The sequence below is a fragment of the Oenanthe melanoleuca genome, chromosome 8, assembly GCF_029582105.1.
Source record: "Oenanthe melanoleuca isolate GR-GAL-2019-014 chromosome 8, OMel1.0, whole genome shotgun sequence".
Lineage (NCBI taxonomy): Eukaryota > Metazoa > Chordata > Aves > Passeriformes > Muscicapidae > Oenanthe > Oenanthe melanoleuca.
Window position 1 is genome coordinate 18,224,075 of NC_079342.1, and position 13,041 is coordinate 18,237,115.

General features: G+C 41.6%; 1 protein-coding gene across 1 annotated transcript; it reads left to right on the forward strand.

The window, feature by feature from the left end:
* The first annotated feature begins 416 nt into the window (after positions 1 to 416).
* On the forward strand, positions 417 to 5,761 carry MMACHC (metabolism of cobalamin associated C). The gene is made up of 4 exons (XM_056497071.1): positions 417 to 536; positions 2,436 to 2,630; positions 2,984 to 3,136; positions 3,655 to 5,761. Exons 1-4 carry the CDS (start codon positions 465 to 467, stop codon positions 3,964 to 3,966), a joined length of 732 nt encoding a protein of 243 aa, XP_056353046.1. The 5' UTR covers positions 417 to 464; the 3' UTR covers positions 3,967 to 5,761.
* The last annotated feature ends 7,280 nt before the right edge of the window (positions 5,762 to 13,041 follow it).

Consider the following 13,041-nt stretch of genomic DNA (forward strand, 5'->3'; position numbering starts at 1 on the left):
AAAGATTAGGGTAAAGAGATCCAGACCTGAGGCTCGGTCTCCAGTATGGCAAATGCATTGGTAGGGAATATAGAATCTGCAAAGAAGATGCACTTTCAGAAGGGGAAGAAGAAAGGACTGCCAGCACAGGGCCTCACTGTTTCAGTGAGCAGCACCCACCCACAGGGACAGGTGGGGCTTTCCCACAGAGTGCAAGGACAGGAAAATACACCTAATCCTTGGCGGCGTGACCGGGACGGGCACAAGGCCGGGAACCGTGAGGGGACCCCGGCTGGATGGGCTGAGCATGCTGGGACATGCAGTCCCCTCCGGGGGAGCCGGCGCGGAAGAGAGGGCGCCGCGCACTACGACTCCCGGGGTGCTTTGCGCGCCCCGCCGTCTCCTAGGAGACGCTGGGATGCGCGCGGGGGGTCCCACCAGGCCGGAACTACCGCTCCCGTGGTGCCCCGCGCGCCGCCGCCGCCATGGAGCGGCGCGTGGCGGAGCGGCTCCGCAGCGCGCTCGGCCCGCTCGGCCTCGAGGCGCACGCCTTCAAGGTAATGACGTCACCGTGATGTCACGAGAGTGACGTCACTGCTCACAGAGCTGAGGGAGCGCGGGGCGGGAGCGGGTCCCGGGGCTGCGCAGGGGACGGGGGGGGACGGGGGTCGGTGCCCCGGGGAGCTCGGGGCGCTCCTCGGCCGAGCGGGGCCGGAGCCGCCGCGGGTCGGAGCGCGGGGTGCGGCCGGCCCGCCCGGCAGCGCGGGGCAGGGTGACCCCGGCGGTAGCGGCTGCTCCGGCCCTGGTGCGGGCCCTGACCGGCGGGGTCGGGGGTTACGTAATGACACATCTGCCCCAGCAGGCGGCAAAGTCCTCTATCAGGCTTAAATTTTAATCTAAGTGTGGGAGCACCTGTCTGTGAAAGTGCTGACCACCTCATCCGCTCCTGAAGGTCTCTGCCCGCTGTTCTGCCCGTGGATCGGGCCCCCTGCAGCCTCTGCCACTGTCCCCTCTTCAGCTGTAAATGCAGGGGCTCCCCTTCCTTGCCCGCTCCCGGGCAATCTGGTATAAATCAATCTGCAACATCAAACACAAATCAATCTGCAATAAACGTGCCCTTCCCTTGGGGAGTGTTGTATCTGAAATATACATCTGAAATATACATATATATGGGGAGTGTCACCTGAAATATTCTTATTTCCTGCTATGATGATCTTGTTTGCATAAAAATGAGGTGGTGAATGAATTAATGAGAGAAGTGCCTCCAGAATTTGGAAAATTTAATGCTGCTTGTCTAAAACACATCAGCAGAATTCGGGGCAGAACCCAGATGAAAAGACTGTAGCTACCAGAGAGAAAACCTTTTAGCCCACTAGCTCTCTCCAGATTTCATTCTGACACAGGCAGCCCTAGTGCACTGACTGCCCTTCACTGGGAAACTAGCAAAGCTTAGATTCACATCTCTCCAATTCCTTATAACATCTCAGTTCAACACCTTAAGAGCCACAAAACTGATTAAACTTAGAGGTTCATATAAGAATGTAAGCTTTATAGTGAATCTAGTTTTTTTCCTATGTTTCCAGATGGGCAGGCTGGCTGCCACTGCCAGCTGCAGAGTCACTGTCAGAGTAATTTCACTGATTATTTAGAATAAGCAGTAAGTTTTATTTTCATACTCAATGTTCCATTACTCAGCATCTCTCTGACTGTTAGAGCTGGCATTTGTGGCACCCTGGGAGAGAGGGAGTTGTCATAACCTATGAAAAGACTGATGTTATTGTGCAGGGCATTAGGAGTGGGGTCCAGGGGATTTGGGTAATTTCCTCCTGCACTTGGCAGTTGCAGGTCTGAGCCCTGTCCTCCTGGTCATGCTTCCTGCAGCCCTGGCTTGATCTCTCTTTTCTGAACTGTGTTATAACATGTCCAGCTCTGGAATGAAATATTCAAATGTGGCTGTGTCATAATCAATGTGCTACTGGTAATGTTTTTAGCGGGGGTTTAGCACTGCCAAGAGCTTCAAATCCTTCATTCCACGCAAGTGTTTCCTGCAGAAGAAGTAAAACATGCAACTTGTCACACAAAACAGAAGCACCAGTTTCTTTCTGGCCTGAGATAAGAGAGGAAAAAACTGTAAAAGCTTTATCTGAACCAAACCATCTGATTTGCATTGGCAAGGCTGATTGCTCATACTTCCTCTAGGTTTCTGAGCAGAGCTGGATAAAGGGCAGACTGGAGCTGAATGCTGTGTGTGATTCTTATCTCACAGCTCACAGCTCAGCTTCCCCCAAACTGTGAATCCTGATGTGCAAAACAACTTGGTTTGAAAGGCAGGCCCTGGGCTTGTTGCCCATCTAGATTGCAAATGAAGGGGGCTGTAGTTATTTCCACTTTTTTACATTCCTGCATGTCCACTAGAGTGTCTGTGTTCTAATGGAAATTTGTGTTTCTTTGCTGAGGTTGGGTGGTACAATGCTGTTCTCCAGCCAGCCTTCCACCTCCCCTACCCAGATGACACACTGGCCTTCGTGGTGCTCAGCACGCCTTCCATGTTTGACAAAGCCCTTAAGCCTTTTGTGAAGAAAGAACGATTAAAAATCATCAGGGATCCTGTGGATCAGTGTGTTTCCCATCATTTAGCACGTGTGAAGGAGGTAAGAAGCTGAAATACCAAACCTAAACTAAATTCTGTTTAGTGTTGTGGTACATAACCAGGTGGGATGAGCAGCAGACAAATCCCTGCAGGCTCCTGCCCTGCTCTTTGGAGGGGTGAAGCATTATTCATGAAGGTGGGAGCATCAGCAGGCTTTGGATGCTTTACTTGCATGTTCTGCCTCTGGATTACATCCTGCAGCTTGAGGGAGCTCTACAGGCACAGGCTGAACGCCCACAGCCTCAAACCTGCTGATAGAATTCAGCAAGATGTGGGAGTCTGCAAGCTTCTCATGTGCCTGCAGGCTCATAGCTTTTTCCATGAGCCTGAGCTGATGTTTTCAAATTTTCCCAGAAATTTCCTGACCAGAGGGTGGATGTCATGTTTGATTATGAGATGCTGCCGAGCCGAAAGCCCAAGTTCCTGGCACAGACAGCTGCCCACGTTGCTGGAGCTGCATATTACTACCAAAGGAAGGATGTGAAGCTTGATCCATGGGGGAAAAAGGTGAGGCAGAAACACAGTTTGAGAAGAGCCACTGAACTGCAACCACTGAATTGTACAATGATTGTTTGCTCACTAGTCACTAGTTCATCTTGCAGGAAACTACAAAGTCCAGAGCACATACAGGTTCATAAAGTGCTTCAGGTGGGAATTGGAAGCTTCCAAAGATGTGCATGGAGAGAAATATCTTGATCTGTTAAACCTACTTAGATATAAAAATAAATGGCAGTGAAAAGGAAAACCTGTTAGTTAGAGCATTACAAACTGGGGGAAAAATGCTCTGTGGTTAATTTCTGTAATAGATTTTCAGGAAGGAACCTCTCCCCACATTCCAGGGAGATGTGTGTGGGCACGAGAAAATGGGAGTGAAATGCAGTGCTTCAAGCCACAAGTTCAGGAAACTGTGCTCTGTACAGCACTCCAGGAGAAGGCTGGGAGAGTGAGAAGCATCTGATGCGTTGGAAAACCTTGCTTAGACACAAAGTGAGACAGCCTAAATATTTTATATTTTTTTCTTCCAGAGGATCTTTGGCGTTTGTATCCATCCCAAGTATGGTGGCTGGTTTGCTATCAGGGCTCTCCTGCTCTTCCCAGACATTCAGGTGCCACTCCTGGAACAGCCCACTCCTGTTGACTGTGTGAGCACAGAGGAGAAAAGGATTGAGCTGCTGGAGCAGTTCAACTTCCACTGGCAGGACGGCCACTACAGGGACATCATTGAAGTGAAGGAAAGGTACTCGGAGGAGCAAAAAGCCTATTTTGCCACTCCTCCAGCCGAGAGATTCCGGCTGCTGGGGCTCTCACAGGAAGCACAGAGAATCGCATTTCACTGAGAAACCGGCTCTGTGGAGGGCAGAGGGCAGCAAAGGGTAACTCATGAGCACCGGCTGTTCCCGGCAGGAGGAGGAGAGGATGGTTATGCTAATACAGAGATGGCAAATCCCAGCAGCCTCAGTGCTAAGATCAGCTTCCCAGAGAGGGGCACTGCTCTGCGGTCTGGGGGAGGTTGGGAGCTCTCTGTCCTGTGCTGCTGCTGATCTGGGGTGTCCTTTGGAAAGTCCAGTAAGGTGCCAACTAGCCTTTGGTTGGTATTAGTTTAGACATCCTGGCAACTTTAAATTTTTTTGCTGCTCATTACAGAAATCACTTTTGTTCTCAAGAATTTTCTTTCTGAATGTTCTTGGTTTTATTCTTTGTAAGTGTAAAAAACAATTCAGTCATTGTTAGTTTGATTTTGTCCAAACTTGGGGCAGGTACTTTTTTAGATGTAGCCAGCATTTTATTATCCTGTGTCATGAATCTCCCTAGGGGACACATGTCCAATCTTTACAGTCTTGCCTAAGTCACATTTAAGCATTTATCCATTTATAGGGCAGCTGACTGGAATATTTGAAAAGATGCTGAGTAAAGTCCATATGAGTGGAGATTTTACTTATGTTAAGATAACTGACTGAAAAAGACAATTCTCATGGCCTTTTCTCAGGTAGACCACATTTGTGCTAAAATTATTTTTCAGTGCCAGCACACAGCACACCCCCCAGAGTTCCTGCCACAGTTTCCTGGTGAGCTTTCTGTGTGGGGAAGTTGTAAACCTGCACATACATAAAAGCCATGGCACAAAGCCTTGTCACATGCACAGGCAAACAAGCACAGAGGAAAAGAAAATATTAATGACATTCATGTTACTTACATTGCTGGATAAAACATGTTCAGACAGAAACATAACATTTTTTACATAACTTTGTCCTTTTATATTTGTTCAGAGCCTACAATGCACCTGGAATCCAGGAATTAATTTATCTTTGAGCAATTTGAGGCTCAGATCTCATTAAAATAATATAATACATTAAAATAATATTTTGTGAGAGTTGTTTTACTAAACTGCAGTGCAATGCTGCAAATGGACAGGCACTTTTTTCATTTTCAACATGATGATGAAGAAATACTCACTTTGCAGAACTGAGCCCTTTCTTTTTCTGTTGGGATTCTTCAAACCTTTTGGAGACTCCACCACGAAGGTTGCCCTCACCATTGTTCACTGCTTTATACGGTTGCTCATAGTCTGTACACTAACTCATTATAATCCAAATTCAGGATAACAAGTTTGCTTCCCACATGTGATCACTGGGTTTGTTCACTGCATTTGCTGTTAAAAAAAAAGTCTTTGTTGCTTTCCTTGCTTTGTTCATCTCTAAGGCAGACACCTGACTTAGAAAGTGATAGAGGTATTGTGATGTTTAATTTAAGGTGAATAATGAAATTTGTTTAAAATCTGTTATTTTGTTACAGAATTACTTCTGGTTCTAATTTGTTTTCTGTTTCAGAACTTTTCGACTGAACTGTAATTTAACAGGGATTTGAGCTAATGGCTCATACTAGTAGCAAAGACAAAATGCTGATTGATTGCCTTAGAAGGATAAATATAGATTTGAATCAAATCTATCTTGTTACATTACAATTTAAAGTAAAATATTTTGATTTTTTGGTATTGATTTATTACAAATATTTGATATTTTGCCTTAATTTATTAAACAGATTACCATGGCCACTGCATTTCAATTTCTGTAAATTATTTCTCTTCAAATGGTATGTTGGTTACTAAATATACAAAGTTGTAAGTAAACCTCAGTACTGAGTATTTTATTTAAACAATGCAGTTCTTAACTTTTGGAGAACTCAAGGTGTTCAAGCAAGAATGAATCTGGTGTTTTTAATATCCTGAAAATAGTGAACTACCTAAGACACACATAGTCCAGTATCTGAAAACTGAAGAAAAAATTGGTTATATTAGCAGAAGTTGGTAAACCATAATCACAGGCCCACTGGGATATAAAAAAACAAAACCTACAGCACATTATGGGTAAATCTAATAAAGGTTTATCTTGCCTAGGTCATTTCAGCAAGAGCATTAACAGCAAGCACCATGACAGTGCACTTTTCATTTCTTCCTCTGTTGTTAACAGTAATGAAAGTTCCAGCTGTCCAGTGAGACATAACTGAGGGACTTTCCCTCAGCAGCATTGAAGTAAGATCTGTAAATACTGGAATTTTTACTGGTTAAAACCTTCTAGTGAGCACTGAGTCACAGATCCTTGTTCCTCGTGCTTCTGGGAACACAGTTGTGTCAGGCACAACAGAATACAAATATTTAGCAATATCCATTCCTACTACAGTGATTTTGGAGTGACTTTGATTGGGCATTACTTTCTTTCTCTTAGCCAGCTCACTGAGATCCACAGCCGCAGTGAGTAGTTTTCTCCCCTTGCTGGTTGGAGTATAATGGCCTTTGTCTTATATAATTGAAGTTTGAGAACCTGTTTGACTTATCTCATCTCTTGGGACAAGACCTGACATGGTGAGGAATGGATCATCCTTGGACCCTGAGGCAGTGTGAAGGCATTCTTAGTTTCAGCCCTTGTAAATGTCAAACAAGTAATTGCAAATACTTGGATAGATTTACTAATTCAAGTATCACATTTTACATTTTTAGACAAGTTTTCTCTAAATCCTAATTTTTTAACATTATTAAATATTCTTTTCCTCAGTATAGCCAGTAGAATGAGTATTCAAGAACTGAACAGGAAAAACAAAAGAAATTAAAAGCTACTTGAATTTAAATTCAGGTTTAGCAACAAGGTATTCAGCTTATTTCAAGCTAATAAAATATTTTATGGAGAATTAAGAAGTTTGTAATAGTTTCATGCATTTAACATTCTTACTATCCTTATGTTTTCCCTATTTTTTACTTCATTAACCTAAAAATGAGATTTTTACAACAATTAAAGATTTGACAGACAATACCAATTAAATACAAAGCACAGTCAAACCTGGTGACCATCAGCCATTAGGGCTGTTGCTCAGAAAAACACCTTAGAAAACACTGTTGGGGGTTTTTGGTGTCAGTTTGAATCAGTTACATCTCACTGGTGCAATAACAAGCACTAAAGTTTCTTTGTGGTATGAAGAAGAGTGTGGCAAACTTAATTCCTGATACTGTCTTACTTCCTTCTCCCATAAAAAGAGTGGCTTGTAGCAATGCTGTTTTCCTCCAAACTATGGAAAACTAGAGGAGTTTTGCTGTATAAGTCAGTGCTGGTGTGTCAGACAAAAATAGTCAACCTTAGGAGAACAGTGAACTCTTCTGGTTTGTTGCTTTGATGGGGGTTTTAAATTCTTGATAAAGTTTTGGGTTGGGTTTCTGCCATGTTTTGGTTTTGGGTTGTTTTTTTTAGGGCTAGATTGCCCTCCTCTGGATCAGAAGCATAATTTTACTCATTCAGTATGATATTCATGGTCTTTTATTCATTTGTAACCAAAATTATTGTTGGTGTAGCTACTATTTGACATGGGTTATATTTCTGAAAATGCACTTGAATTGAAATTGAATCAAAACCCCTCTGATTAAGACTGATGTATTTTGAAAAACAAGATAGTGGCAGCTACTGGTCAGTGCCAGTGTGGTTATCAGCACTCCTTGTTAAGCCTCATGCAAAAGTGTATTTAATAAATTAGCTTTGAATACTGACTTAAGCAGCAGCAGTTCAAAAGCCTGAGGGAAGTGGTTTTGCTGCTCACTGCAGCAGAGAAACAGCTGCACCTCTGCAACCTGAACTTTCACAGATTCATCCACCAAAACAGAGAAATGCATTCATTAGAGGGTTTTTGCTGTTATGTTGGCTTCCTGTGCTATCATATATCCTGTGACACATCATCCATCACGTTTCCTTCAGAAAACAGAACAGAGCACTTCCCTTCTAGGTTTTCAAGGAGGAAACAGAGAGCACCAAGGAACACAAATGAGCTTTTCTTGTCCCTCTGTGAGTGAAAAAGATGTTCACATTCCTTAGGAAATACGGTGAGAAACTTGAAAGAATTAAATATTTTGTCATAAAATGAGCAGTAAGATATTTTAGTGGAATGTTTAAAATCTCTCCAGTAATACACCAAAATCTGCAAAATGTGATTATATATGCATACAAATATTTGAAATAGCTACTATCATTTATTAATATTACATCTATAATTCTCATCTTTGTTGATGTTTGAGAAAGCAATTTTACTTTTATTAACTGCATATGTTTTACCCCAAAGACCTTGACAAGTTTCTGAAAATCAAACACATTTACACTAAGGTGCTTGGGCTTTCTTTCCTCATGTAGAACAAATCATGGGACAGGAAAATTCCTTTAAGTGGATTACAGAAGGAGTGGAGGATTTTTCTGTGTTTCTTAAATTTATGCAGAATCATTGCATTTTCTGTGAATGTATAAACCCTTTTATTCCTTTTAAAGGAATTAGCCTTAGGTTTTAGTTTCATGTCATAACCTTTTTTCCAGTATTGTTGAGACTAGTGTTCCTGAATCATTCACTGTTGCTTCAGTCTTCCAAAATGTAAAAAACTGCCTTAACTGTGAAAAGTGAATTTGAAAAAATACATCAATTTTAGGCTATGATGTTTTATTAAGTGTAGATTGAAAACTTTTTTCCTTTCTAGACAAAGGATATTGGTTTCATTTATCAGTGCAGATACTTCAAAAATCTGTTGTTGTGGAATATGGAACATAAAACTACTGGACTTGGTATCAGAGGACAGTGCAACCTTCATGACTTCACACATATTTAGTCACATATCTGTGCTCAAATGGTTTCTTGCACTGAAGCATTTTAAATTCAGACAGGTGTCCCCATAATGTGTGCAGTGATTTAAGTTTCAGGTGAAAGAGCCAAATTTCACATTGAAGTCCAAACCTTTCATCACTAGGTGTGGTGAGAATTGCTTCCCACAGGCTCAGCTCTTGTTCAGGAGCACTGCAAACAGCCTGTTACCCTGCAGCCAGCCAGGGCTGTGCAGCACACAGCTCTTGGTAATGCAGAGTTGTTTGATTGTACATTAAAGGCAAACTCCTTTTTTTTCTTTGCAAGGATTAAAAATAGAGCTCCTATATTCATGAGCAAAAACCATTTGATTTCCTAGTTCAGTGTTCTTTTTATTTGTATTTTAAAAAATTGTATTTTAAAAAAAAGGAGACAGTAACAGCTCTAATACTTTCTGAATTAATTGTCCAAGTGTGCTGCATTCCACTACTCTGCATTTCCCTCATTTCACCCTTTGCAAATCAGAACCAAGGTATTTCTGGTTTAAGTCCTCTATTTGTCTAGCAGTATACATCAGAATATCCATTTGCAGATTGTTATGTAATAGAATACTGAACACCAGACCCACTGAAAATTTCAGACTATTAATACATTTTTCAAACTATTAATACAATAAACCTGAATATCCTAACATAATCTTTACATAACTGTTATTTTGATGTGTAACATTACTAAAAGTTGCTTTCATTGGACTTTTGCAAACATACTTTCCTAACCAAAGTGCATAATTTTGCAATACCTGTGAAATATAAAATGCTTTTGTTCTTTGAACTGTATTGATTTGTTGGACAGTCCAGTAACATATTCAACAAAGACCAGGATAAAAAGGCTGGAGTCATTGTTAAGAAAACAGAACTTTTAAACATTAGTAAATTTTTACACTGTTTTTCAAAACTATTGAAAAGCTTTCTTTGTAACAAAGTGTAATTCTTTAAACGTTAAGAAGCATTTCTTCTAAGCATCTAAATATAAATGTGCAGTTGTTGACTTTGAAATAACGAACTCAGAAGTTGTACAAAATCTAGTAAAAGTTAGGTTCTGTATGTTGAATATGGAACATCAATCCTATGTATGCCAAGATAAACTACAATATATAGAATTGATGTCTGATGCACAGATTTGTATTATACATACCAAAAACATCCTGTTGCTCCTACACAAATGCTATTATCTCAAAACTGAACTACAAATATCTGTCACAAACATGAGGGAATTTTTTTAGAAATTCTAGATAATATGATGGAGCACCATATGTGTGTATTTGTGTGGCTAAGTCTGGTGGGGGGGTTAACAGGGGTGACTTCTGTGAGAAGCTCCTTGAAGAGGAGGTGCTCCAGAGCACAGATTCCCCTGCAGCCTCATTATTTTTCATTTCATTCTGATTTGATTGGTAATAAATTAAGCCAGTTTCCAAAGCCTGTTTTGCCTGAAACAGTAACTGGTGAGTGATCTGTCCCTGTCCTTACCTTGACCCATGAACCTTCCACTCTATTTTCTCTCCCCTGTCCAGCTGAGGAATTATTACATAAATCCCCAGGAATCACAGCAACCAGCTACAAATTAAGAGATCTAGGATAGAGACAAAGTAAGATATATTTCAGTTTCCCTTCACCTGACTATTCTAAGATATTCTAAACAAATGAATAAATGGTATATTTGTAATAAGCACTCAAACTAGGAAAATAGACATACAATCACTCACACATTAAAAAAACCCCAGCAAATATCACAGTTATCCTTTCTGATTTACATCTTCAGAGAAAATCCCACTAGGCAGCTCCCCATCCTGTCAGACTCAAGCACTGCTTGAGTGAGGTTTTTAGCTCACTGAGAAGTTGATGATTGTGAAAGCAAAAGCAGTTTGTAGCTGTAATGAAAATACAAACTGCATCTTGGTACATGGAAAAAACTCACCTCAGTAAATTATTAAAATAAAAAACTAAATAAATTCTAGTTATTTGAATATCATAAAAGCTACACCAGTCTAAAATGTCATGATGCAAGGAGTGGGGTGTAAGCCCCAGAACGCTTACTGGAGATTCCAAGCTACATCTGAATCAATACAGAGTTTAAACAAAGAAATAAACTTAGACTCTTCTTGGTTTGAAGTTCTGTTACCCATTTTTTGTGTGTTATGCTCTTGGAAGTGTAAGTAATGTAAATATTAAAATGACAGCATATCAAACCTTCATGGGAATGACTCAAGTGGCTGAAGAATTAAAAAAACTGTTTAATTGCACAGATTCCCACTATCAGTCATTTGATGCATGCATGTAATACAGTTCCTAATCCAGAGGGATTTTGTTTCTTGGCTGTTTCCAGTTTCCACAGTATCATCACTCACCTGTGATGCTTAAGCAGGTAGAGTTTGTAGCCTCAGTGTGGGGGAGCTCAAGGTGGGCAGGACACAGGAAATTACAGCACATGAAGGAAACTTCTCACACCAGAGGACTGGGATGAAGAAATGGACACAAGAGATGTTTCTGCAGGACACTGCTATGCCCAGATGTGCTGCAGAGCAGCTCTAGCCTCTCCTCCTGACAGCAGCCACAGCAGGACACAGCAGCTGCTGGGGTTGGAACCACCCTCAAACCCTCACCTTCCCCCAGGGCCTGGGATGGGCACACAGATCCCCTTTTTGGGGACAGGTTCAGGAGCAGAACACCAGAGAACCCCTTTATCCTTTGTGTCCAGGGGTAGGTGACTGAGTAGCTACAAAATCCCTCTGCACATCTACCTAAAAGGGGGGCATAGTGAGGTGGGCTCAGCCTCTTCTCCCAACTAATAAGCAATGAGATGAGAGGAAATGGCCTCAATTTGCAGCAGGAAAAGTTTGGATTAGATACTAGCAAAAATTTCTTCACTGAGAGGGTGGTTGGGCATTGAAACAAAGTGTTCAGGGAAGTGGTACATTATCCAGGAAATATTAAAAAAACCTATTTAGATGGCACTTGGAGAGACATAGTGCCCTCCAAGTAACTGCTGTAATAATTTTATATTTCAAGGCTAATATAACAACTGAGGTAAGTTTTACATTAGCTTAGCCCTAACTTTACTCCTTTTCGCTTACTAGAAAAGAAAGTTTGGTAACCTCTTACTCAGCCATGCTGATTTACATTCATTTTACTTTGAACCATATAAATGCTCCTGTTACTTATCAATGCCTCCCTAGGAAGGTGGTCAAATTTGTTATCTTGAGACTTTGGATTTTTTTAAAAATTAAGCAGAAGTGATCCAGCTAAACATTACTTTCACATATCTTCACACAGCTACTTTAGTAGATACTGAAGTATTTGGTACCAAGGCTCCTGCCACATACTTTTTGCAGCTGTACAAAACAAGTTTATTAATCAAGGCATACAACTTTCACTTTTGAGTGACAGAAGTAGCTCTGGGCCTCCTCTTTGGTGTTGCTGACTTTAAGCAGGACAGAACATGTTTATGACTTGAGCTGAAGATGGTTACAAGGTCCAGTAAGAGTTTAATCTTTACATGAAGATCACAGGGCTCTAACTCCCTTACACTGTTAGGCAAGAGCTCTTCACCCAAGTCCTAAGCTTTGAGGTTCAGCCCTATCTCAAGCCAGCCTGAGCTATGAAGCTACACAGCAGCAACAGCTTTGGTGTAACTTAGGGCCAGTCATGTGCTCTGAGTCTTACACAATCAGAAATACAAAGATTAAAGACAAGGCTGAGCACACCTGAGTACCAGATTTTATAATGCCACCCTTTTGATCTAAATCATACACCTACAAGCTAATGGATAACTGGCTTACTAACATCCCCGTGACATGTAGTGGGAAAGACTGTGGATGAATGTTGTATCCAAGGAAGTCTGCTTTCCAGAAAGCCCAGTATTCCACTCCCATAGAGTCAGCAAACTCAATGTTGGATTGCCAAGAATGACATGAACAGTCAGTTTTGACTAAAGTAGATGCCAGAATGACTAAGCAGACATGGTGCTTGAGGAGATGCCCTACCTTTGTCAGTCACATGCTCCAAGCACCACTACAGTGCTCAGAGCTTAAGCCCAACAGCCTGATCCTCTACCTAGCAGCCAAGTCAGGAAGAGTGTGAGGAGTACTTTATTACTTCAACGTGAAAACCAAGTCTTTTTCTCTCTCCATTCCAATGGAGCTGTAGTTAAAGGCCTTTAGGGCTCAAGATGTCTACAGAAAGCTTTCAGAAGTGCAGTCTGCACTGCTCCCAGTCATCAGTCATCAGGAGATACATACGAGAACAGCAGACAGTGTG

What these genes read in the sequence shown, in the direction of transcription:
- MMACHC (XM_056497071.1), top strand. Translation starts at nt 465, where the DNA reads ATGGAGCGGCGCGTGGCGGAGCGGCTCCGCAGCGCGCTCGGCCCGCTC. An exon ending in TCGAGGCGCACGCCTTCAAG is followed by an intron (nt 537 to 2,435) that starts GTAATGACGTCA and finishes TTCTTTGCTGAG; the next exon opens with GTTGGGTGGTACAATGCTGT. An exon ending in ATTTAGCACGTGTGAAGGAG is followed by an intron (nt 2,631 to 2,983) that starts GTAAGAAGCTGA and finishes AAATTTTCCCAG; the next exon opens with AAATTTCCTGACCAGAGGGT.